Source organism: Pinus tabuliformis, chromosome 1_2 (genome assembly GCF_031772625.1).
Source record: "Pinus tabuliformis cultivar Carrire ecotype Pingquan chromosome 1_2, CPIR1, whole genome shotgun sequence".
Lineage (NCBI taxonomy): Eukaryota > Viridiplantae > Streptophyta > Pinopsida > Pinales > Pinaceae > Pinus > Pinus tabuliformis.
The window spans coordinates 1,196,321,245-1,196,349,193 of record NC_142298.1 but is presented as its reverse complement, the minus strand read 5'-3'; the positions used below and the strand labels follow the sequence as shown (position 1 = coordinate 1,196,349,193).

The 27,949-nt window shown below is 41.2% G+C and overlaps 1 protein-coding gene across 1 annotated transcript; it reads left to right on the top strand.

Moving 5' to 3' along the window:
• The first annotated feature begins 930 nt into the window (after window positions 1-930).
• On the top strand, window positions 931-3,616 carry LOC149210528 (FCS-Like Zinc finger 14-like). Its single transcript, XM_089394437.1, has 2 exons — window positions 931-2,598; window positions 2,720-3,616. Exons 1-2 carry the CDS (start codon window positions 1,844-1,846, stop codon window positions 2,853-2,855), a joined length of 891 nt encoding a protein of 296 aa, XP_089250563.1. The 5' UTR covers window positions 931-1,843; the 3' UTR covers window positions 2,856-3,616.
• Window positions 3,617-27,949: the final 24,333 nt, after the last annotated feature.

The window sequence follows — 27,949 nt, the reverse complement described above, 5'->3', positions numbered from 1 at the left end:
AAGGTAATTGCTCTTCCTATAAACACCTAAATTTACATTAAACTTGCCAGAGATAATCGTATACATCCACTCACACCCTAATAAACACATATGTCATCGTGTTTAATGTTACCCAATTGAAAAAATTTTATGAATTTAAAATCATTAATTTTTATGAACTTAAAATTAATATACTCTCTTTTTTTCCATCCTAGTAATTTTTTTATATTTCAATATCAAAATTACTATTTCAATATCAAATAAACAATGGTAAAAGCGGTCGACCATTGTAAAAGTCACCTAATTCTATAATAAACTTTCTTTAATTTATTGAAATCGGACTATACATGAAATTCAGGTTTCCATCTATGCATTTTGAAAATTTTCTATAATATTTTTAAAATGTTGTATACGTGAGATTTTTACAGAAGTCTTATCAAATTCATGAACTAAAAGAAAATCCGCTTTTATACCCGATTAGCTTACTCATGGGTAACTGCTAGAAAACATCAAAATCGATGTGAGTGCCGCGGTGGAGCGCCATCATGAGCTACCCAAATTTATCCTTCCTAGGTTAAACACTATGTTGGACGACCAGGTTAAAATATGGGTAAAAGTGACTTTCGCTTGGGATAAAATTTTGCTGCACGCGCATGCCTTTCACATCAACCTTGAATAGTTTGACTCGATGTGGGATTTTATAATTGGGAGCATGGTTCAGGTTGACAACCATGTGTTATAATAATTCGGACATGGTTCAGGTTAACAACCATGGGTTATAATAATTTGGGCCATAATAATTCGGACCATGGTTCAGGTAAACAACCATGGGTTATGTAACGTCAGTTGCAGAGGAGTTTGTGATAAATAAATATATACTCTTGGGATAACCCTACAGAGAGGTGAACGACTTGTTTGTACAGATTGGAGCAAGTAACTAGAGACAAAGACTATTACGTTCTTTTATGCGCTATTGTATTTGTGATGATGTTAGATTTGTGGCAAGTGAGGGTTAAATGTGTTTAGGGAATTGCAGCTATAAATTTGGGTATATGTGGGTGTTGCCCTTGTCCAGTTTACTGCAATTAGGTACCTCCAGATTCAGCAAGGTTAGTGGGTGCATGTCCCCTTGCACAGAGCAGCAGGAAGCTCATTTGTCTGACATTCTATGAGGGATTCCTGCTGTTAAAACAGAGAAGCAGCAGAAGTTGTGTGTCATTGATAAGAATTTTCAGAGACGGGTACTGCTTTTCTTAGCATTAGGGAAAGAGTTTGTAGTAATGATTGAAGATGGGATTGGCATAATTGGGGAGGGTGTTTTAGACGTTTCGGGGATATCTTTCGCTTTATGGAGGAAAAATTGTTGGTCCTGGGCTAGTTTTGGGGCAAAAACAGTTCATGGATCGTTCGTATCCTTATTGTGGTACTGGTTTTGGAGTAGATTGATATTGGTGAAGCTTTTCTGTTATTTTTCTGATTGTCACTGTTGATGTGTGAACACAAGCTTGTTAAGGTGTAGAATGATTTTAAGACTGGTCAACAAGCAGTTTTGGAAAATACCCGTTTGAAGTGAGAGAGTTGTAGGAGCTTTGAGGAATTTTGATCCTGGTTTTGCAACCAATTTTGTCTTCAGAAAACACCCATTTCAGGTTTCCATGGCATGACAAGTTCCAAGGAGTAGTACTCTTTTTTGGATCAAGGCTAGTGTACAAGAGTTTTTAGGTTTTTAGGTTTGAACATCATTTTATTTTTAAATAGAGGAGGAATGCCCTGTTATAGAGTTTTATGAACCCAACGTTTCGAGAGTGAAGTGAGAGTGAAGTGAAAGAGCTCAGTATCATCAAGACAAAGAGGGAGAGGAGAGATGATGCTTCATCTGATGCCTGATTACCCGTCCGATTCATCACACATCAGAGACTGGCCTGATGAGAAGCACAAGTTCTGCAAGTCTCCTAGTATATTCATAGACTTTAATCCAAAGGGGTCCTCAGATTCTGATCAGGGGGGCAAAAGCCCAACTTCTCCACTGGATATCAAAACTTTCTCTGGAGTTGAGATCACTGGTGGGCATCAAAACAGCTTAGATTCCAATTTGATTTCTCCCGAGCAGCAAGGCCAGACAATACCGATTGGTTCTCCACATGGATTTACAAAATCCACCTTTCAGAGTGGAATGGAGCATTCAAAGGGGGCCAAAAGCCCAACTTCTCCACTGGACATCAAAACTTTTTCTGGAGTTGGGATCAATGATTGGCATCAAAACAGCTTAGATCCCAATTTGATTTCTCCCATGCAGCAAGGCCAGAAAATACCGATTGGTTCTCCGCATGGATTCACAAAATCCACCTCTCAGACTGGAATGGAGCATTCAGAGAGCTATACTTGTGTTACATCCCATGGCCCAACATGGAGCACAAAACACAGATATACTCGTTGCGGTATGGAGAGTGAAACTGTGGAATACCCTGCTCAAAAACAACATGAACATGGAGTATGGGATGTGGCACCGCCACGTAGGAGCAATTCAAATGTTGCAGTGTTTCATGTTCAACATTTTCTCCACGCTTGCTATCTTTGCAAACGGCAATTGAATCATGGGAAGGACGTCTACATGTACAGGTGTGTTATAACCATCATACCATGGCTTTTATGTTAGAGATTGCTTTTAACCTTTGAGGATCGCATTCTAATTTCCAATTCTCAAGTGCTAGTCTCATTCTGTGTTTGCTGATTATTGCAGAGGTGACAAAGCGTTTTGCAGCGTGGAATGCCGTTACCAACAGATTTTGATGGATGAGCGAACGGAAAAATGTCCTGTTTCTCAACCATCGTCACGGAGTGCTACTTCTTCCGGTCCGGTGGAAATTTTTTGTTAGGCAGTACAGCTTATGTTTCATAAGATCAAAGGCACAAGAACTGTCCATCATGTACAGGTCTTAATTTTAATGTATATATTGTTTGCGTAAGTGGAGCTGCAGGAAAAATATATCTCTGTTTTCTTCGGAGACAAGGTGAAGGATGGGATGGGGAGCGTCTTTCTGAGGCCTACGGATTTGGAATGAGCTTTGTATAAGCATGGAACCCAAAAGTTTCCTCAAGGTAAATGAATTTCTTAATAACATACTTACCTGCAGTTAATGGCAGAAAAATCTGGCAGGCCGAAAGAGCTGAGGAAAATTTGAAGGGAGGCAGGCATATGCTCTTCTTCATTTGTTATGATAGCTGAAAATGCCGATTACATGAGGACACCATTGACCACCTATTTGGTATAATGGGTGAGGGTAATCAGGATGATCGAGAGCAGATTTGCTAGTGGTACTGCAGAATTTTGATGTGTTTTGCACAGATTGTGATTACAACATAGCACTAACTACTAGGAACTTCAGCTAATCAAATGCGTATCTGACTTTTATCTGAGGATTGAAGAATAATATCTATTTACAGGCTGGTGCTCCACATTATATGGGAAAGATAATGTTTCGTATTGAAGTTAGACAAGGAAACGTAGAAATATTGAGGCTTCCATATTCTCTTAGTTTTGTTCCAGCGGATCCTATTGCTTTTAAATGCTACTTGTTACAATATGATTCAGATCCATTTCTTGCAGATTAAATAAATGTGTGATTGCACTGCAGAATTTGCATCTTGCATAAAACTTTCAAAATTGATCGTAAGTATGATAGATGATCCCGACAGGATCTCATTTCCTGCTAGTCATTAAATAAAATAGGGCCAGTGAGGAGTTATCCGCGGAGTCTTCTAATAATGCGGAGGAATGGGTAGGATCGTTAAAAGTGGCTGGAATCTCGTCAGAATTTTCAATTTTTTTTATAAAGGTAGTGTTTGAATCGTGTTTTTGGTGATGAAAATGGATTCAGCGCTATCAAAAATATCGTGGAGACCTAAAATTTTGAAATCTAACAATTATAAATTAGACTTACAAATTACTGAATTTTAATTTCCATAACTTTCAGAGCAACTCCTCTGCCTCATCAAACCACTCTTCTTCTGCCTCATTAAACTACCGGGTTATCCGCAGCTGGGTTTTTACAAACAAAACCACATTGATGCAAATATCATATTTCCACTAGACTACTCTTTACCCATTAATAGTAATAGCGAATTTTCCATATTTTTCCGGTGAATTTGTAGTCTTTTTAGAAAATCATGTAACGAAATGTTTTAATATTAAAGTGGCGTTTACCAGAAAAACTGAATGTTAACCACATAAATTTTTTATATTTCTTGATATGTGATTCAGTTTCTATTTCTTGTACATTTCATTTTTATTTAAGTGTTAACCAGCTCATACTGCCAACAGCAGTAAAGTAACTTTTCTAAGGTACAATCAACCTTTACAGTAGTTTTCCAATGGATGTGGCCCTACGATTACGAAATAGATGTTTAATAGATCTTTCGTTCGTCAGCGAGGATATGCAGGCTTTGTGACACTAGATTTTGCAAGTATTACTTTACAACAAATATCTCGGGTTTTTCCTTTTTCTGGGGAAGGAAGTGGGCTAATTCACTTAAAGTCCACCTGTGCACAATTTTTTTTCTACCAAAATCGTTGTTGTCTACGTTATTATTATTTTTTAATATTATTAGAAGTACTTAACCGTTTATAGAGAGTGGCATCAATAAGGGTTGTAATATAGGATAGGTTACGCCGAATTTCAACTTCTAAATTTCTTTTTTTTAAATGCATTTTAATTTCTAATATTGAACTAGGTTGATATTGGTGACCACCCATTAAGTCCACTTGGACCTTACCATTGTTTTTTTCAGTTTTTCAGTGTTCTTAATTATAGCATAATTTACTATTTTTAGCAGTTTTTCAAGTTTTGAACTTCCGTAGCTGTTTTGAGGCCCTAAACGACGTTTTTGGAAAAACTGGGAACAACATGGATTTATGAACTGATTTTGCTCCTCCCAAAGTTGTATTTCTCGGATAGATCTTTGTAATGATATATTGTGCATGTCAATTAGAGATCGTATGCCAAAGTTACGACCCCGAGAAGTTGATGTACCAATTTACCCAAACGGGGCCCAAAATTTGGCGTTTCATCTTCTAAGGTTAGGTTTTCGGATGTTTAGGGTTTCCATTGTTTCTCAACAATAAATAGGTCTTCGAGCCTCATTGTAACACAATTAAGAAGCATGTAGAGGCCACATCTCTTCTCAGAGACAAGCTACCATCGCCCTAGTTAGTTTATTTCCGTTTCTGTTTGTAAGCATATTTCAATATTTTACATTAATGAAATGAAGTATTATTTTTGCTGCATCTTTGTGTTTATAGTTATCTATGTAATTTGTTGCGTTACTATTTAAATCCGGATCAGTGGTATCAGAGTGGTATGCTTTTTCTCTGTTTTTCTTTGCATGTCCCCAATGAGGTCGAGATATAAGTAGTTAGGGCTTGAACTGGTCGAGCCTTTGCAAGATCAGCCTCACAAATCCCGACGACCTTCCATGGTAGATGAAAAGAAAGATGAGGGGGCAGGAGATCCTATCAAAATCTTGCTCGAAGAAGCCCTCGAGCGAACGCGATGATGGACAACTTTGCCCAGATGCTTCAGTGGCTACCCAGGGGCGACGCATCAGCTTCCAACAGCTACTCTGGAAATGCCACCCGTTTAAGGTACAAGTTAATTTTGAAATCCCCATATTCGAGAGTCAGATAGATGCAGATGCCATTGATAAATGGTTAAGAGGGTTATTTTTCTGTTCATGATTTTTCTAGTCGAGAAAAGATTATTTTTGCTCTTCTCAAAGCAGCCCCCCATGTTAAGGACTGGTGGGAAATCTAATACATGCAGAAGGATGAAAGTACAGGCTCACTATTTTCAGCTGCACCCACTTGGAATTCATTTCGAGATGCCATCAAGGGGTAGTACTACCCTATCGAAAGCTATGAGGATCAATACATAAAGTGAACCACGCTTGGTAGGGAAGGGATCAAGTCATGTTAGAATTTACCAATATTTTCCATACCCTTCACACAAAGTTAGGTATCAAGGTTTTAGAGCAGCATTCAGTACTCAAATACAGCGGTTGCCTGCATAAGTATATTCAAGAAGAAATAGAATTTGTGAACATCTCCTTGCTCGGCATGACATACTAATATGCCGTCAAGCTTGAACAAAAGTTTAAATAGAAGAAGTGAGACTTTGGATTTGCGAACTCGAAGCAGGGGAAAGGTACCCCCAAACCGCAAAACAAAGGACAAAGCCAAGGCAGGGTGTACCAAGAAAACCCGCTAAATTTGCAAGTAAAGAACAACGCCGCAAAACCGAAAAAGGACACGGGAAGGTGGTGTGACTTCCATAAGAGCTCCACTCATAACAAAAGTGAGTGTCAGGCCAAGTAGTCACTAGCGGTCGAGCTAAAGGTTTCACAATTAGATGCATGTTCCGACTTTGAGTCAGAACTTGACAAGGGGAATGACAATGAGAAGTAGGCTATTGATGCGGAGCCCAATGCCACCGTTTCCACCACGAAGATCCAGAAGGAGGAACTCGAAGATCTAGAGGAGGAGGAGCATCTCTTCCACTCCTAGATGTGGGTAAAGGGCTCCCGACTACAATTCATTATTGACAGCGAGAGCCAAAAGAACCTCATTTCGGCAGAGGTCATGAAGCGGTTGGACTTACCGACCACAACACATCCACAACCGTACACCATCGGATGGCTTCACAAAGGATGGGATCTTCACGTGAGCCAGCAATGTTGCCTTCCATATAACATCAAACCCTTTACGGATGAGGTATTGTGTGGCATTGCTACTCTTGAAGTTTTTGATGTATTATTAGGACAACCATACTTGTGGAAGCAACATGCTTTGTATGAATCAAGGCCCCGTGCTGTTATTGTTAATTTGTGAAATAAGTTGTACAGGATACCGGAGGTAGCACCACCTACCGCCATCTCTTTGGTTACTGCAAAACAATGCAGTAAGCTCATTTTTAAAAATGGGAAAATTTTTCCCCTGATGATACGCCCTCAAGGAAAGAAGAGGATGGTGGCCACGACCTCTAGACAGGGCCCCTCTACATGACAATTACAGATGGACAAGTTCATGGAGGAGTACGAGGACATCTTCACCTCCCCTGCAGGGGTTCCTCTGCACTGTCAGGTCAAGCACTCCATCGATCTGACCCCAGGTGCACTGCTGCCCAATGGACCAATCTATCGACACTCTATTTTGGAGAACAATGAAATCAAAAGGCAGATTCAGGAGCTACTGCAGAAAGGTCACATCCATTCGAGTTCATCGCCCTATGGGAGCCCGATCGTGTTGGTACAAAAGAAGGATGGGACTTGGAGACTCTGTATTGACTATTAGGTGTTGAATAAGATCACTATCCATAATCCCACGAATTGATGACTTCCTAGACCAACTGAAGGGAGAAAAATATTTCAGAAAGATTGATTTGAAGTGAGGATATCACCAAGTACTAATCGAACCCTCTGATGTGTGGAAGACCTCCTTCAAAGCTAAGGAAGGCCTTTTCGAATGGTTGCTTATGCCTTTCGGATTGACGAATGCTCTTGCAACCTTCATGAAGGTAATGGATGATATCTTGCAGCCATTCACCAACTCATTTGTATTGGTATACTTGGATGACATCCTGATCTTCAGCCAGAGTTGGGAAGAACACCTCCACCACATCCAACAAGATCTCCAAACACTGCGGCAACACAAGTTATGTGCCAATTTGGAGAAATGCACTTTTGGCATGACCTAGGTTCAATATCTGGGATACATTGTTGATGAATAGGGGGTGCATGTAGATCCAACCAATATTCAAGTCATTTGGGATTGGCCATCTCCAACCACTCTGACGGAGCTTCACAGCTTTCTAGGTATTTCCAACTTCTACCGCAGGTTTGTGTTGAGATTTTCTCATATCACTTGGCCCTTGAATCAAGTCACCAAGGGAGAAGCGAAAGAAAAATTCTTTTGGTCTGAATCTCAACGGAAAGCATTCAAAAAGTTGAAAGACTGCCTCTGCTCGGCACCAGTGCTCGCATTATCAGACTTGCAACAACCAATTGATGTTGAGACAAATGCCTTTGACTATGCTATCGGGGCAGTCCTTACTCAACATGGGCATCCAGTGCCATATCACAATGAGACACTTTCCGACACAGTCCAGAAGCATCCCACTTATGAAAAAGAGATGTATTCCATTGTGCAGGCTTGCCGACAATGAAAGCATTACATTTTGGGGAAGGAGACAATCATCCACACAGACCACCAACCCCTACAGTTCATACAGACCCAAGGGAAATTGCAGAATGATCTCCATTAGAAGTGATCCACATACCTGCAATAGTTCCACTTGAATATCAAGTACAAGAAGGGAATCACTAATAATGTTTCAGATTGCCTCAGTCGACCACCAATCATGGTGTTAACCACTGCACTCAACTCTTGTGGGCACAAGACTTCTGATTGGCTACTTCTTTACAAAAGCGACCCATAATTTGGCCACACATACCAGACACTCTTGGAGGGTCAGCATGTTTTATATTTTCACCTCCAAGATGCCCTGTTATGCCACCTGGGTCACCTTTGTGTTGCTTCAAGTGAGCGTGCCAAGATGATTTGGGAAGCACACTAGAGTTAGGCTGCTGGGCATTTCGAGGTCGAGAAAATGGTGGCAGTAGTGCAGAAATATTTCTATTGGCCAAATCTTCGAAAAGATGTCAGGAAGTACATTAGATCATGCACTGCCTATGCCATTGCTAAACCAACCATCAAGAATCAAGGTCTCTATACCCCGTTGCCTACCCCGAGTTGATCTTGGGAATCCATCTCCATGGATTACATGTCAAGTTTTCCTTCCACTAAGCATGGAAATGACTGTGCTTTTTTGGTCATCGACAGGTTCTTGAAGATGGCCATTATGGCAGCCTGTAAGAAGAATATCACAATAGAAGCCACTGCTAAAATCTTCTTTGAATGAGTGTGGGCATACTTTGGGATCCCACAGTCTATCATCTCAGATCAGGACAACAGGTTCCTCAGTACATTTTGGTCTAGTCTTTGGTCGATGCTGGACACCAAACTCACTAAGTCCACAACCTTCTATCCTCAAACTGATGGCCAGTCAGAGGTTGTCAATAGGATGATTGTACATATTTTGCGCATGTACAACTCCAAGCATCCACACACATGGGACGAGAGCCTCCCCTATGTTCAACACAACTACAACTGGGCTTTGCACAACTTGACTGGTCACAACCTTTTTCAGGTGGGCTTGGGATTCCAGTCGCTATGTCCCATTGATGTGACCATGCCATTTGCGGCTAGTCACGCAGATTTGGCTCATGTCCAGTAAAAAACAGATAAGGCAAACAACTTCATTGAGCACATCCAACATATTCGCTAGTAGTTCCATGAAATTACGGAGAAATCAAATGCCAAGTACAAGCAGCGACATGATAAACATCGGGTGGCACACAAGTTTCAGGTGGGTGACAAAGTCTAGCTGCATTTTCAAAAGGAACGCCTTATTGGAGCTTATCGGAAACTCAGACCACTCTGATATGGTCCTTACACCATTACCAAGGTTGTGGGAGACAATGCATTTGAGCTCAGCATTCCCCCATTCCTTGGCTTGCACCCAGTGTTCAATGTGGACCACCTTCGGCCATACTTTCCACCATTACTAGACACATCCAACATTGTAGAATAGCACACACCCATAGAGTTAAACCCATATTGCATGGAACAAGCTGCAACTAATTGGATCATGGACACATAGATCAAGCACACTCGCCAGCAGAATATCCAACTGTATCAAGTTGTCAAAGTAGGCCAACTCCTTCACTAGGGCAAGTGGCTCACTAGGGACCGAATTCAACAGAAGTTTCCTCATCTCATGGAGGAACTCAACGCAATGGGGACCATTGCTTCCTAAGGGGGGATGAATGATCCAGGTGGATATTGGTGGCCACCCTCCAAGTCCACTTGGACTCCCACCATTGTTTCTTTCAACTTTTCAATTTCCTTAATTATAACACAATTTACTATTTTTAGCAGTTTTTTGGGCCTTGAACTTCTGGAGCCATTTTGAGGCCCTAAACGATGTTTTTTTCGGAAAGATGGGAGCAACATGGGTGCATGGACCGATGTTGCTTTTTCCAAAGTTGTATTTCTCAAATAGATCTTTCTAACAAGATATTGTGCACATCAAACGAAGATGGTATGCCAAAGTTACAACCCCAGAAAGCTGATGTAGCAATTTACCTAAACAGGGCCCACAGTTTGGCGTTTCATCTTCTAGGGTAAGGTTTTTGGATGTTTAGGGTTTTCCATTGTTTCTTAACAATAAATAGGCCTTCGAGCCTCATTGTAACACAGTTCAAAGGCATGTAGTTGCCACATCTCTTCTCAGAGATAAGCTACCATCGCCCTAGTTGGTTTATTTACATTTCTGTTTGTAAAAATATTTCAGTATTTTACATTAATGAAATGAAGTATTATTTCCATTGCATCTCTGTGTTTATGGTTATCTCTGTAATTTGTTGCATACCTGTTTAAATCTGGGTCAAATATCCAGACTCTTACCATCCTTTCTTTTAAGACACTCCTTTTAAAAAACGAAGTCCTTTGTCCTCTTAGTGGTTTATATTTCTGTCAAATATTTTTTTGATTATTGCGTTTCATTGAACTTCACATATGAATTAGTTTTAGTGGATTGAATTTTTATGTAATTCTATTGATATACTTAAATAAGAATTTTTAAACATTTAGAAGAATTATTAAACATTCAGAAGATGAATATATACGTATTTTTTTGTAAGCTTGGTAGTAGTTTTCTTTTTTATTAATTATCTATAAGTAGGCAAAAACATATATCGAGTGGCCTCAACTTGCCCAAAGGAAACTAGGTTTGTTGGCCACCAATCAACATCAAAAGTTGTCCAAACTTTAAATAGTTTGATTCTTATCATCCATGCTAAGTTTGTGACTGTATATACTATATATTTAATGCTTTGGCTTGTAAAGTAAATCCTATCCATCATAATAAAAAATATTAACTTTCTACTACTCTGCATCAGTCATGAGATGACTCTACAGGGGTCGAGTCCTTGGCACTTGACCTGGGCATTTTGTTCTGCATCAAGGTTTGGATTTTCTTTTCCATTCTCCCAAAAAGAAGATTCTAGTGATATTGTTGTACCTGGACAACCTAGATTTCTTTCTAGATGTCCTTTAAACTTGGTTCTTCCTCCCTTGCTGTTGTGGGGAAAAGTATCCGACACGGAATGACCCTATCCCTACTCTAAGGGTGATAGTACCTCAGCAACAACAGAAAGCAAAGCTATCTAAGATTTCTTCTTTATGAAAGTATAGAGAGGAAAAAGAGATCCACCAACCGATGTCTTTCGCTAGTGTTGATCCAGTCTTCTCTCCTTGCTGCTTGCTCCCAACTCCTTGCTCTTTCACTGGCCCAGCTACACGAAGATCCTGCAAAAAGGCAAGAGAGGGAAACTACAAGAAGCATACATTCATAACTGATTCAAGGATTAGAATAAATCAAATACACAAGTACAACAATACATCATTGAAACACATGTATATAGAAGAACCTCAAATGCTTTATTAATGGAAGAAGTAAAGTTCTGAGAGTGTTACAACCATAGAGGCCCAATCCAGCAACACCTCCCAGCAGCAAGAAATCTCCTCTTCACCTCCTTCAAAGCAATCACCCAATAGCTCTAAACTCAAACCAACAGCACTTCCTTGCTTTACACAAAATTCCAGCCTCCTTAGACCTCATGAGAGAGCTCTATATATACGATATTTGGAGAAAGGATGAGTCAGCTTGAGACTGACATGAAGCTGACTTGTGTCCTCTCCCTCTTCAGTTATACTTCAGTTCTTGAGTCCACTTGGAGATCCTAGCTTCCACTTGGAGTTTAAGGACCTCTTACTCATCATAGGGCGAATTTGCTGATCCAAGTGTCATTTTAGAAGCTTCCTGGGCATCTGACACCTTGTAGAATGACTGTGCCACTTGGCCAATCTCGCCCAGCGCAGGTAACCTTCATTACTGTTGACATTTAGCGTAGGTACAGAGTGGAGCAGTTGACATTCAGCGCAGATGCTCAATGGGGCAGCTGACATGATCCTGAAATTGCTTGTTTTTGAGTGTTTTCAGGTGGAGAACTGATCTGAAGTGCTGTGGTTTGCTGACCTTGTTCCTCTAGGGGTAAGAACAACATGTTTAGGGACTTTGGATCCCTGTAATTATGGACATTTCATGCTTCATGCTGTAAGGCACAAAAATGTCTATAACAGTTGCCCACTAAAGTATGAGGTCGTTTATCGGGTGAAATGCTTTATCCAGAGGATCCGAAGTTCATTCAAACGCTGAGAGGTGTCCTGTAATAAAATACAATACAATACATTATTTTTCATTCTGTTTTCATGATCTAGCTGAGGCGGGCATTCCCATGCTCAGCTTTATAAATACATTTTGGTACATAGAACAGACGATCGTCTGATGGTAGACTGATAATTCTCTGCTGAAATTATCATCCTTTGAATAGGATGATCATCTGCTGCAATGATGTACATGACAAATGCTTTTATATTTCCTGAATATATATCGCAGCCCGGATGGATGAAACTAGATCCGGGGTCTTCAAACTCGTTCGATCTTCACTCTAAGTACAAGTCGATCCATGTGAGAATTGCGCTGAAGTCGAACATGGAAAGACATCGCTTGATTACCGGTCGATGATGAAAACCGTTAACAAGCGCGAGAGGAATCACCGATAATGATAATGACCCTCAAGGTACTACAGTACAATTCACGTGGCGTGAATAAAGGACTTGGCGTCGAACGCCACGCAAAATCTTCTGGTCGAAGGTCATTGATGTATACCTGTCGCCGGAAGTGAGAAACTTGCCATTGAGGCATGCAAGCTTCAAAGTACTGAAGGAGATGTTCCTAGATCAACTTCTTGGATAATGAGCTGAAGTCGACAAGAAGAGATCCGTCAAAGGAGGGCCTTAATGAATCCCACATCAATGACACGGAACGGAGCTAATGATTTTAGTGGAGGTGAAAACAAACTGTGACATATGATTCAGGGTGGCGATCATGGACGGATGAAGGATAATGTATGGTAGTGGATGGGACACGGTTGACACTTTCTGAATGACCTCTCTTGAACATATAACGACACTGATGCGATGGATCGGTAGCATTACCCCAAATGTGGATGGTTTGGCGAGGACCATGGTGATGAGACCGGTGAATGAAACAAGCCAACCCGATGTGGTACGGAGGAAAAGTGTCATGTTCAAGAGCGACTTGCTACCATTAGAGCTTTGAGGTTCTCCCAATTTTTCCCCAGTCATTTCTGACCAGTACCTCTTTATTTTTGTCAATCTTGAGGAGGATAACATATGCTTGTTCTATAACCTGCCCTTCGGGCAAGCCTATCGCTATGTTTTAACGAGCCTAGCGATAGGGAAACTCGTTCTCGTCTAAAGACAAGTTTGTCGCTATTTAATCATTTTAACGAGTCTAACGACAAGGAAAACTCGGTCCTTTTCATTTTTAGAGAGTCTGAAAAGGCACAGAAAGTTAACTCCAAAATTCCTTTTTCGTCATCTAATCCCTTAAGTCCGAAAAAGTATAAAACAATACAGAAGGGATGGGTGTTCGGTACTTTTAACGAGCCGAACAAAACAAGCGCTCGACCTTTTTGTGTAATAATCCCTCAGGTCCAAAAAGATTAAAATCTAAAGGAGGGATAACTCTTCTGGTCCCTTTAACGAGTTGGAAGGCCAAAACTCGACAAACTTTTCATATTTTACGAGTCAGAAAAGAGCTCAAAGAAGACTCGTCTTTTGAGGAACGAGTGATAAACAGGGATAGCAGCAGATTCCAGGTACAGGTTGGAATTTTCCAATCACGGCAATGTCACAAGGATGGCTAGGTGAAATCACTCTTCGCAGCTGTTCCTCAAAATGGGTAAACAATCATATGGGGGTGAACGATCGGCCAAATGGAATGGAGGTGGTGGATGAAAACACGACCAAGGCTTTTCATGGCTAACAAATTTACGATCGCAATGGTTATTTACCGGGATAGGTTCATTTTTTAATGAGCTTGAACTCTGGAGGAAACCCTTGCTCACGCTTTTCTATTTTTTAACGAGCATAAATTCCGCGGTAAAACTGCTTGATCTTTGCGTTTATTTTTTAACGAGCATGAACTTTACGCTAAAACTGCTCAATATACCAGTCATAAAATAAGAATGTCTCCTGAAAGATTCCATTTTTTATAGAGCTTGCGCCTTACCAAAGCTATGCTCTATATTTGGCAAATTTTGACTTTTGCCCCACATCCTTTCTTTATGTAAGTTAGGAAACGATCAATCCAAAAACCGGATAAATGACCGCTCTTCGCTTACACTCCAAAAGGTTTGCATGCCCCCAGGTATAAGGTAAAATTTCAAGGCTGCCCCTACTTATCCTTCAAAACATTTGTTTTGATGGGTGAGGCTTGCCTCTTTCAGGTTATCCAAAAAATGGTTTTATTTGCTGCCGCAAATGAAACTCTTTCTTCGGCGATGTCTATCATTAGGTTACTCAAAGATGGTTACAATTTGTTGCATCAAAGGAATCTCTTTCTTTGGAGGCTGCCCCTACTTATCCTTCAAAACATTTGTTTTAACGGGTGAGGCTTGCCTTTTTACCCAAAGATGGTTACAATTTGTTGCCACAAAGGAATCTCTTTCTTTGGTATTGCCTACCTATTTAGACAAAGGTGAATGACTAGAAATCGTCAAACACTTAACTTTGACAAAAGAATCTTGTTCTAGAACAACCCCTCTTCCATCCACGGACGGGGTACGGACTAGTCATATTCTTCCGCGGAAATTCTACCTTATACCCAGGGTTTCTTCTGCCCGAAGCAGACCAGGATGCATGCCCCCTGGGTTCCAGTGCCATCTTTTCGAATCACTCGCACTCATCGGGAAGGAGGACTGGGGGTGGAGACATTTATTGAGTGAATAGACCATTCAGGGTTGGTATTTGACTATTTGCGATGCGTGATCCCGGAAATGAAAGTTGGTCTACGAGCTTGACCACTCTTCCTTCGTGTGGAAAACACATTACTCTAAAGGGTGAGGAGACTATCGCTCCCATGCAATAAATATAGTCTCGTCCAAGGAGTAGGTTATAATCCAAGGGTCCTTGGACGACCATCACGTTCATTTGAACGGTCTTCCCTTTCAATGTAACAGGCACATTGGGGAGGATCCCTAATGGTCGACTGGTTCCTTTATCAAAACCCGAGAGATTTCTTATCTCAGGTAAAAGCGCCGGGGAACCCAGTGCTTTCCAAGAAACAGAGGAAAGGATACTCACAGACGCCCCTTCATCAATGATAGTGCCAGCCATAATCATTCTGTAGATCTGGACAATGATTCTGAATGGTATACTGGCTGGCAACCGGGGTTTGCCTAGTTGATTCCAATCAAAGGATACAACCAGGTTGCTTGGTGGTGGGACCGAATATACGGCTGGATATGACCCTGATGATGTTCCTTCCTGCGATAAAGGAATTGGCGCATTGCCCTGACGCTCATCAGAGTCGGTGCTGATGAAAAGAATCTGGATGGTGTCATCCTTATTCTCTTCAGTAAGGGTGTCACTTGAAGATGACTCTTCGGTGACAGTGTCATTTGAAGATGAAACTTCTGAAGGTAGAACCGGGTCAACTGCCGTATCGACCTTTGGACTTTCGTCCGGTCCGGATTCAGTAGGTTCATTTTCAGTGACTGACGCTTCAGCCGACCACTTGAGCGGGCCAGCTGTATTTTCAACCAACGAAGGACTTGGCACACGTTTTTTGTATCCAGGAGGAAGTCTTACTGGTGAAACCGGACGATCTTCCAAAACTCTCTTCGCTTCGTCTAAGAAGGGACAACGGTGGATGGCGTGATCGCCTTCACACAGTCTGCAGGGGGATCTTGCTCCTCCTCTTTGTCTTGAACCTTCACTTTCGCTGGTTGACGGTAAGCATTCAACCTGACTGTCAGAGGTTGATGCTCCCGAATTGTGCAAACGAGGGGACCAGTCCCTTAGTATCCGGGGAATACAGGGACAATCTCTATGGAAATGGTCTCCTCTACATATGACACATGGCGATTTAGGCCCGGTCTGTGCTGTGTGTGGATTTTTGTCAGATGTCTTTTGCTTGCCCCCAGTCGCCTTAGGCTCCTTCTTCTTCTTCTCTCTCTTCTTCTTCTCCTTCTTCTCCATGGGAGCTTGGCTTTTGCCGGCTCTACCTTGCGAAGATGAAGGATTGGAGGAAGAGTTATTGGAAGTAGAAGGCTGGTGGGCAGCTCTAGACTGATCTAACTGTTGACTCGACTGATCAGGAACCATGGTGGCCTGAACTACATTGGTTGAGAAAAGCCAAACTGGCAGGCCAATTGTCAGTCCTGGAAGCGACAATGTGGCCATATGGGGCGCACCAACTTCTCCCCAAGAGGAGAAAGGACTAGGATTTCCATCTTGTGGACTTCCTTGGTTGGGGCGTTCCATGTTCTCAACCTACAGATCAACGCGGGAATAAGAGGTGATTATGTTCCGTTTAAAATGAATTTTATAACGACGCTTTTTAGACACAACTTGCTTTTTCACTTTTTAAGAGTCGAGAAAAAGCTAAAGATGACTCTAGTCTCCTTTGATGTTTTAACGAGCCCGAAGTGACAAATGCTCGGTTGGACTTTTTCAGTTATAGAGTTTGAAAAAGGCCAAAAGAAACTGCTCTGGAGATCTAGGCAGAGGGTGTGCCAAACCTTTCGCGAAACCACATAATACATTTTACGGTACGGGTGGTCGATCTTCGTGAATGCTGTGTTCACTGCATCGCGATCAGTAGGGCGGCCGACACGGCTTCCTAAGGATAAAGGCTTTGTTCCTATAGGGGTCTCCCAATATGCGCGACGGTACGTGGGAGCACAAGTCCGTATTGATACTTATCGCTTCACCGTGGAGGAATCACCCAACCACTCAACGCTAAGATATCACGTTTAACGACGCCAGAACATGTCTCTAGCTTAGACCTCTATGTGTTTGCGTTATGTTTCAATGCGTTGTTATGTAAATTCAATTCATTTTAAGTTGATCTTGCTTAGTAGTTTGCCTTTAAGGATCACCACGAGATGTATATACAACTTCCTAGATGCAATCTAAGATGAGAAGCAAGCTTTTCAATCTTTCAACTTTGAAAATCTTAACTACTGAGGGAAAAGAAAGACATCATCTTTTCACACAGATCATAGAGCACACACTAATGCACTTTTCCCTAAATCAACATGCAAGCTGTCAATAATGCACATGCACAATGCAGGTATTTCTTTTCTCTTTCTTAATGTTGATGTATTACAAAAAGAAAGCTGTTGTATAACTTTGAATCTAATTTCAAGTGAAAGCAAACAAGCTTGTCCAAAATCAAAAGACACCTTAAGATTTACTTGTTTCGACACTAGAAATGTATAAATTCAAACCATATGACGAAAGCAAAAGCTCAATCAGCTATGAACAACAATCAAACTAACTCTTAAGATCACTACGACACTTATCACAGTTCTGGATCTAAGAGGCCACAGCAAGACTAGTTCGCTTTTCGTTATGGGAAACTGTAAATGAAACAAGAAATACACAAAGAACAATCATAGTTTCTTTATACAACCGAGGCGGAATAGTGGCAAGGACAGTTGGTTTCAGATAGGTACAATGACAAGCAACAGACAGCAAAAACAAGAGTGAAAACAGGGCAAAGACACAGTGGGAAACCCCAGTAGGACACTGCCACACTGGTTCAGCGCAGGCTCTGGACTGTCAGATTGACATTCAGCGCAGTTCCCGAAGGGGCTACCTGCGCTGAAATGCAGACTGCCTTTGTACAGCCTGCACTGAAGAACGAGAGTTGCGTTTTCACAGTTTCCGGGTCACAATTTGCTAAAAAATTCACAGTTTTTGGCCAAATCAGAAGCTATCAGTCAAGTACACACTAAGGGATAATTAGGAGGATGAAAAGCTATCACTAAGAGCTTCAGAGTCCTTGTGGATCAGCTCTTCAAATCATAAACATGCCCAGAAACTGAGCTAGAGTAGCTGCCCTCTACTTTGCATTTGAAAGATTCAAGTGCAGTTCGATTCGGTACTCCCTTTGTTTATGAAATGAATAGCAAGAAACACAAACAACCAACAAGATACGCTCCCCAGCGGAGTCGCCAATTTGTTGTGGGGAAAAGTATCCGACACGGAATGACCCTATCCCTACTCTAAGGGTGATAGTACCTCAGCAACAACAGAAAGCAAAGCTATCTAAGATTTCTTCTTTATGAAAGTAAAGAGAGGAGAAAGAGATCCACCAACCGATGTCTTTCGCTAGTGTTGATCCAATCTTCTCTCCTTGCTGCTTGCTCCCAGCTCCTTGCTCTTTCACTGGCCCAGCTACACGAAGATCCTGCAAAAAGGCAAGAGAGGGAAACTACAAGAAGCATACATTCATAACTGATTCAAGGATTAGAATAAATCAAATACACAAGTACAACAATACATCATTGAAACACATGTATATAGAAGAACCTCAAATGCTTTATTAATGGAAGAAGTAAAGTTCTGATAGTGTTACAACCATAGAGGCCCAATCCAGCAACACCTCCCAGCAGCAAGAAATCTCCTCTTCACCTCCTTCAAAGCAATCACCCAATAGCTCTAAACTCAAACCAATAACACTTCCTTGCTTTACACAAAATTCCAGCCTCCTTAGACCTCATGAGAGAGCTCTATATATAGGATATTTGGAGAAAGGATGAGTCAGCTTGAGACTGACATGAAGCTGACTTGTGTCCTCTCCCTCTTCAGTTATACTTCAGTTCTTGAGTCCACTTGGAGATCCTAGCTTCCACTTGGAGTTTAAGGACCTCTTACTCATCATAGGGCGAATTTGCTGATCCAAGTGTCATTTTAGAAGCTTCCTGGGCATCTGACACCTTGCAGAATGACTGTGCCACTTGGCCAATCTCGCCCAGCGCAGGTAGCCTTCATTACTGTTGACATTCAGCGCAGGTACAGAGTGGAGCAGTTGACATTCAGCGCAGATGCTCAATGGGGCAGCTGACATGATCCTGAAATTGCTTGTTTTTGAGTGTTTTCAGGTGGAGAACTGATCTGAAGTGCTGTGGTTTGCTGACCTTGTTCCTCTAGGGGTAAGAACAACATGTTTAGGGACTTTGGATCCCTGTAATTATGGACATTTCATGCTTCATGCTGTAAGGCACAAAAATGTCTATAACACTTGCTTGCTTTGGTTCTTCTCTGTCCCTGTATGTAATCATTTCCCTTGCAAGCAGATCCTTCAGGACCTAGTACTGCTGGTTGGTCTGTCTAAATGGTTTTTGGCAACCTCTAGTATGTGCCAAGTTAATAAGTAATGACTCTCAGTTTTCCATTGGAATTTCTTCGTTTGACACATTGGAATTTAATTCTGCCTCCCACATTGATATTAATGCTTTTACCTATGTTGGGGTACCTAGATGGTAAGCATACAGTAAGTTCTACATACTCTTTGACCGTTTTTCTTCCCCCTTTTCACTGGGTTTTGTTCACTGAAGCCACCAAACCCTTCATTTTCTTCTATGCCTGCTTACTTGCTCACCAACCTCCATTTCTTCATTGTCTCGCTTCTGGTTTCACCATCTTTTCCTTCAAAAATTCCTTTAGTTCCCTCCCCTCTCATGTTCTTACATGTTCTTTGTTATAGATATTTTTGGGCCCTGCAACCCCAGGCATAAAATATCCATAAACTAAGGGCTCCTAAGTCCCTAAAAGTGTTGTTTCAACCGCTAAAGGAACAAGGTCAACTGATTACAGCTTCTCCCAGAAGTTCTCCATGAAAAACCACTTAGAAATGGTCAAAATAGGATCATTGCACTTGCTCCATGGCTAGGGTGCGATGCATCTCACCTAAGTACACTTAGTGGGTGCGTTGCATTTCAAAAAGCCCTTCTATGGGGTGCGATGAGCGGGAAGAGACAAATGGCAGTGTCATTCTGCAAGGTGGAAAAGCATGGAATCTTCCAGAAGTTTCTCCTGTGACACTTGCCTCTCTGAATTCGACCAAGGATGAGTAAGAGATCATCAATCTCCAAGTGGAAACAAGAACTATCAGAGGGAGGACACTAATCAAAACACAAGCTGACTCATCTCCCTTGCATATATCTATATATGGATCCCTCATCCCAAAGATCTGGAGGCTGGAATTTTGCATCTCGTAAGGAATTGTTGTTAGTTTCTTGAGGCAACATCAGTGTGTGTTGGGTGATCTAAGCTTTGTATGAGGTGAAATAGGGCTTTCCTGCCAAGAGGATGATGCTGGGTCAAAACAACTGGTTGTAACTCTCTTGGATTTTTCTTGATTATCAATAAATCTATTCTAGTTTTCTTCCATACTCTTGTGTAATCTATGTTTTGTGCATTTGTATGGTCAATGTACATCTGACCCTAGATTGTTTATGATAATAGATCCATGTTCTTGTATAGTTTTATGCTGCTTTGATCTTACAGGTACTCTGTGAAGCTGGGTATACGAGAAGGCAAGTAGTGAAAGACTATCAGAAGAGAGAGGAACTGAACAAGGAGTCAAGCGCAAGACAGAGGTTGGTCTCTTTTATTCTTCTCTCATCTATCTTTCATAAAAGAAAACGAAAGTAGACTTTACTTTGTTTGTTTCTAAGGTAGCTGGAACACCTTAGTGGGATAGAGCAGTTCTGTATAGACACTTTTCCCTTTAACAAAATGGCGACTCCACTGGGGAGCGAATAGATTGGTTGTTTATCTACATTTTTTTACTTTATAAACTCACAGATGGAACCTGAAGCCAAGCCAGCTAGCCTTCCAATTGCATTTGTTTTACGAATGCAAAGTAGATCAATGCTGCTTCAGTCAATCTCCGGGTTTGTTTATGAATTAAACACTTGATCTACAAGCTCTCTAATTTCACTTGTGGTGGCCTTAGTAACCTCATTAGATCCACCCCTGTTGTTGAGTTACTGATTACCAATTGCTCGGCCAAAACCCCTGAACTGAACTGCAAACTGTGACCCGGAACCCGTTCAAAGTCTCGTTTCTGGTCCATCACACCCTCTGTTCTGAGAAACTAACATTCAGCGCACTTCCCGAGTGAAGCACCTGCGCTGCATTTCAGTTTCCCTGTGTTACAGATGCGCTGATCAGACTAGGCTTTATCACTGAATTTTCGTTTCTGTGTTCATTCTTTTCAGTTCTATTCATGAATTTTGTTGCCTGTAATCAGTACACCTCTGTTTGAAACCCTTTTCCTTGCTGTTATTCTGCCTCCAATGTGCAAAGAACTGTCAATGTTTTAAGTGTATTTTTAGTCATTTTCATCTCTCCTTTGCAAAAAAGTAACATAATCGAGTTGTCGTTCTTTGATCTGAAAGTGTCGTAGTTGTCGTTTTCAGCCATAGAAGTCAATCCTCTTGTTTGGTAGTCAATTATACGATTTACTATTGCATATGATTTGAATTTGTGATTTTTAAAGTGTCGAAAAGCAATATTTCATTTCAAAATCGCTGAGTGTCTCTCTTACCTTCACTTCGTTTTGGAAAGAAAATTGTTAAGTACTGTCGCTTTAAAAGTAATTCAAATTTGCACATAAACTTTCTTTTTATCATCTAAATATTAAGAAATTCGAAAACAAATACATGCATGTGCATTTGCATTTAGACTGTTTGATTGGTTTGATTTAGGATGGTGCATATAGTGTATGCTCTTTGCTCTTTGTTGAAAGAAAATTGTCTATCTTTCCTTAGTAGCTAGGATTTTCATGGCATAAAGAAGATAAAACGATTGTTTATCATCTTAGATTTGATTTTAGGAATTGTGTATATACATCATGCGATGAACCTGAAAGGAAAATTTCTTGAACAAGATCAACTCTAAAATAAATTGAATGAATCTAACAACGCTTTGGAACCTAACGCAACATCTAGAAGTCTAGGATAGAGACATGTTCCGGCATCGTAAAACGTGGTAACTGTCACTTTCATTGTTGGTTGGGTGATTCCTCCACTTTGAGATGACAAGTGCCAATACAGACTTGTGCTCCCACGTACTGTCGAGTATATTTTTGGAGACCACTATAGGCTTTATCCTTTATCCATAGGAAGCCGTGTCTGCCGCCTTATCGATCGCAATGCACTGAACACAACATTCGGGAAGATTGATTGCCGTACCGTAAAAGGTATTCTACAGTTTTGCGATTGGTTTGGTAAACCCTCTACCTAGATTTCCAGAGCAGTCCCTTTCATTCCTTTTCAGACTCTTTAACAGAAAAGATCCATCTGAGCACTTGTCACTTCAAGCTCATTAAAAATCGAAGGAGACTAGAGTCATCTTTTGTTTTTTCTCGACTCCTTAAAATTGGAAAAACAAGTTGTGTCAAACCGTCTAAAATTCATTTAATTCAGAAATATACTTCCCCTTTTATTTTTAGTTGATCGAGTAATCTGCAATCATGGAAGAAAGTCAATTGAAACCCCGTCGTTCACGAAGGCTTACGAGTCAACTGTCTTTGTCACTGGAATCGAAACTATTGTGGACAAAGCGAACTCGTTTAACTGGTTCCAAATATCCTGGTAAAGTTAGAACAAGTGTTCCAACGACATCAAAGACTCCGGTTACTCCAAAAATTTCTGGTATCCCTGCCTTTACAGAAGAAGTTCAGCAACCACCGAAGGACAGTAATACTGATCCTAGTCTGAGGGTAAACACTTGTGATACTGAACCAGTTTCATCTACAACCGGTTCGGAGAGTGTCGTTCCCCAAACATCTGTTGCTGCAGATTCCATACCTTATTCGGCACCAGAAATATTTTACAGACCTGACGGTCTACCTCTTCCACCTATTGTAGAGGATCCTCCATCTAGTACTCCATTGCAATTTTGAGTCGAGGTCACTCTGTATCCTTCTTCATCAGAAATTAGTCGACCACCATCGGAAGCTCCTGTAGAATCGCTAGGTAATCTTTTGGATATACTAGAAATGTCTGAAAAACCGTCGACATCTAGGACTGTGTCATCTAACACGGCAACGACAGAGCTTCCTGCTGTCACTCCAACAATGTTCGTCGGCATACCATCTGTCCCAACTAGCTCTCAATCGCTAGAAGGAGCCCACTCAGGGGCTGTTTCGACAATATGGTCTGTTCCTGTTTGTTCATCCAGAATAGTATCCGGAAACTCTTATGTTGGGTCTCAACAAATTGATCTCTCAGGATATCAATTTGGGCAGTCTGGTCCTCAAGGGCAAATCATTCCTTTAAGTACTGGATTACCGTCGTATGGGGGGGCAGTATACCCTTTCATTGTCTCCTCCCGGAAGACAGTCATACATGAGTCCTCAACAAAATTCAGGTAATACTGGAATTACATCTAGCGGTTGGGTACCAATGCTACCTCAACAACCAAGATTTATATATTCAATGTAACAATGTTTACCTATGTCAAATATACCAACTACGCCAGCTATTGTGGCAGTGTCGCAAGTACAAGCGCTGCCCGTTGTATGTCAACCTTAGGTTTCTCAGGTTGTAATGCAACAACCTCTTGCCCCTCCGACTCAACCGCAATCGCCGACTGGTGGAATGACACAGGCCCAAATGGGTACAATTACCCCTCATCTTGGTCAAACAGTTAGTATCGGGCAACAACACATGGCGTCACAACCATGGATGGTGCAATACCAACAAACACAATTCCAACAAGTATACCAAGGATCTGAGCAACAAATCTTTGCAAATAGTGGGCAGTCGTATATTCAAAACGGTCAAAACCAACCATTCTACAATGGTTATGCCCACCAACATTACTAAAGTTACCAACATCAAATGCATTATGCTGGTATGCAAAGACCAACTGCTCAGGCGATTCTGTCTTATCCTAGGTATGCTTCGCCTAACCTGAATCAATAGTTACCCTTCGTGGCGACTTTAGAGTTACCGGATCTAAATCGGTTAACGAACGATCCAATCGCTTACGCCCCTTGGTGGCCCGCGATTCCGCATAAACTTCCGTCAGATATTCCTAAATTTAATGGAAATCCGGGTGAAGATCCGTCGAATCATGTGATAACTTTTCATTTGTGGTGTTCATCAAACACCCTGAACGATGATTCGATAAGGCTTCACCTTTTTTAGAGGACGTTAACTGGTCCAGCAGCAAAATGGTATATTGAATTGCCCAGAGCTTCATTTGACAACTTCAATACCCTAGCCACAACCTTTTTAACCCATTTTCAGTTACCAATAAGGTACGAAATAGGAACAGAACTTCTTACCAATTTCAAACAAACAACGGCCACTCACATATCTGATCATATTCATGAGTGGCGACATCGTCATAGAATGGTAAAGACATATGTTCCTGATCAGCTTTTAGCTGAATGGTTTATCAAGTATTTGTTACCTTCCATTACGGAAGATGTGGCAAAAGGGGGAGTCGTCACTGAAGAGCAGGTTATTGCTCGTGCGCAATATTTAGACTTGATTTATACTTAGTCTGGCATGCTTTACGATAAAATACCTGATGCTCCCAGACCAGAATTTTAGGTCCTCCCTCCTCCTAAATCGAACAATGACTCTCATGCCGGTGATGGCGTGACTGGCACGACAGACACGAAATCGATAAGGGCTACGTCTAAAAAGGCCCGTAAGAATTCCAGTCAAAAAGAAAATGAAGAACTTCTTGCCTCGGAAGTAAATTTCGTCTTGACAGATAAAGGCAAAGAAACCAAGCAACCAGGGGGCAAGAAGAACAACAAAGGGAAGAAGAAGAAACAGGGATTGTCATCACCTGAAAAATCTTCTGCAAACCCACCTGGAAAAGGGAAACCAAAAAATCCATGCTTTATATGTGATGAAGATCACTGGACAGCAGATTGTCCACACAGAGCTGAGCTTAAAAAATTCTTCAAGAATTCAAAAACCTCAGTAGTGTTAACTGATCCGTTTCCGAACCCAGGAAAAAATATGGTTGCTAGTGAAAATGCTTCCCCGTCCCAAGTGCTAATGTTGTCGATTTCGAAATAGAAAAATGATGCTTTGATATCGACAAGGTACAAAGATTATGGAAATCCACTGCTGTCGAACAACAAAGATAAAGATCAACCTAGTAGTTCGACAACAACTTCGGTAGAAGTTGCGCCACCCATCATTCCTAAACTGACAATAAAACCGCCAAAGGGAGTGGTACACAAATCAAAATTTAATTCTCGTGCAAGAGCAGCACAGCATTATAAATAGTGGAAGATTTGGCCCAATCGCCATCCGCTATGTCGACACTTGAGGTACTGCAAAATTTCCCATCCAAAAGCAGGCTTTATTATCAGCGATCGGTGGGATAGACCCAAAGGATTCTAATCTTGTGTCCTTTGATCATAAAGGATACGATCCACAGTTACCATCTCAACTAGCTTTCCCAATTCAAGTGAAATCCCTCAACAAAACTGTTCACCGAAGAATTATTGACGAGGGAGCATGTACATGTATTATGTCGATGAGTTGCTGGAAAACTTTAGGATCTCCAACCTTGTCGAGATCATCGACGACATTAAAAACGTTCGATGGACGAACATATACCCCATATGGTATTCTAAGTAACTTGCAAGTTGAACTAGGGGGGGAAACGGTAGAAATAGATGTTGAAGTAATTGATGGAAACCTCGACTACAACATCCTACTGGGAAGACCATGGATATATGCTATGGCTGCTGTTGTTTCGACCTATTTTAGGAAGATTGTATTTCCTTTTCAAGGAGGAATTACAATCGTCGATCAACAAACTTTCCTCCCGAATGTTTCCCAAGTTACGGGAAGCATTCCGATGATCCATGGAAGCACCCATTCGCTTCAAAATATCGGAGTAGGCCTACTAAAAGACCCTGTATTAATGGGTACTTTCACCCTCCCGCCTCTAATAAATCTAGCGGAATTTGCGTCAGTAGGAACCTGCAATATGATATCTTCGATTCAAAAGATCTCAGAAAACGATATGAACATGGATCATACGCGGGTATTGCCTCCAAGCCCAATAGAGATATTGTAGCAATCAATGTTTCTAGCATGGGAGGCAAACCCAAAGCAACGCTCATCAATCGTTTAGATAGATATGTCTAAGGAATATGGCACCCCTTTAGATCCTTGGTCGCGAGTGCATTGCACCGACGAAGGAATTTTTCAATCAATGTTGATTGAAGGGGCACCATGGGGAGATCACCACCATCGTTCCCTTCTTCCGGATTGTGAAGAAAATATTCCTGATGACCTTCATCATCCCTCAGTTTTTGATTTCCTATCAAATACTGTAAACACGGTGGATTCCGAGCGAAACTTGTCCAACATTGAAGAGACTATCGCCATAAATATCTCGACCAAAAAGGATGTTGTAGAGAATATTTATGTTGGCAAATGTTGTTCTCCTTCAGAACTGGAAATATATAACGCTCTTTTTCGCGAATTCAGAGATGTCTTTGCCTGGTCATATGATGAAATGCCAGGCATTGACTCAAGTATCGTCGAACATGAAATTAATATGTATCCAGATGTCAAACCAGTACGACAATGGCTAAGGCAGGTGCATCCCAAGAAAGCCGTTGCCATCAAGGCAGAAGTTGAAAAACATCTCCATGCTAGTTTCGTTTACCCGGTTCCTCTAACCGATTGGGTATCGAACATTGTTCCTGTGATGAAAAAGCAAGGGACGATTAGAGTGTGTGTTGATTATAGGGATGTTAATCAAGCTTGTCCAAAAGACAACTACCCTACACCCTTTATCAACCAGATAATTGATGAATGCACCGGATGTGAAATCTTTTCATTTATGGATGGATTCTCCGGGTATAATCAAATAAATATCCGCCCACAGGACCAGTCAAAGACTGCATTTATTTGTCCGTGGGGCACATTTGCATATCGAAAATTACCCTTTGGTTTAAAGAATGTAGGGGCAACATTTCAGAGGGCGATGAATTATGCCTTCCATGACATCAAAAACATTGTTCAACCATATCTTGACGACCTTCCAGCTCATTCGCGAAAATGGACTAATCATCCAGAGCATTTAAGAGCGATATTTCTACATTGCTGACACTACAAGATACGACCCAATCCACACAAATGTGTGTTCTGTGTCAGTTCTGGTTGTTTACTTGGCTTTGTAGTCTCAAAGGACGGGATTCGTCTCGAGCCATGTAAGGTTCAGGCAATCATAAATTTTCCTCCACCTTCGAATTTGCTTTAGATTCAGAAACTCCAAGGGAAAGCAAACTTTCTGAGGAGGTTCATTCCAAATTACGCCGAACTTGCTAAAGGTTATACACGTCTACTGAAAAAGGAAGTACCCTTCATCTGGGATCAGGTTGCGTAAGCTTCCTTTGATGCTTTGAAATAATCTCTAATGAAAGCATCATTAATGTATGCTCCTGATTATCTAAAAGACTTTAACCTGTATCTGGCTGCAGCGGATACAACCATTGCAATGGTCTTAGTTCAAGAAGACAATGGAATTGAACATCCCATATATTATTTGAGTAAGAACTTAAACGATACAGAAAGAAAATATTCTTATGTTGAAAAGCCAGCGTTAGCAGCTGTTCAAGCGATACAGAGATTTCGACACTGTGTCCTCTTTCGAAAAACTACCATTCTGTCAGATTGCAACCCCATGACTTATATATTGTCTCGACAATTGTTGGGGGGAAAATATTCAAAATGGATAGCAATTCTACAAGAGTTTGATCTGGAATTTGTAAAATCCAAATCAAAGAAAGCCCTTGTTTTCGCAGAATTATTATGCGATCTCCCATCATCGTCCAATGATAACACATCCGAAGAA

What these genes read in the sequence shown, in the direction of transcription:
- LOC149210528 (XM_089394437.1), top strand. Translation starts at nt 1,844, where the DNA reads ATGATGCTTCATCTGATGCCTGATTACCCGTCCGATTCATCACACATC. An exon ending in AAGGACGTCTACATGTACAG is followed by an intron (nt 2,599 to 2,719) that starts GTGTGTTATAAC and finishes TGATTATTGCAG; the next exon opens with AGGTGACAAAGCGTTTTGCA.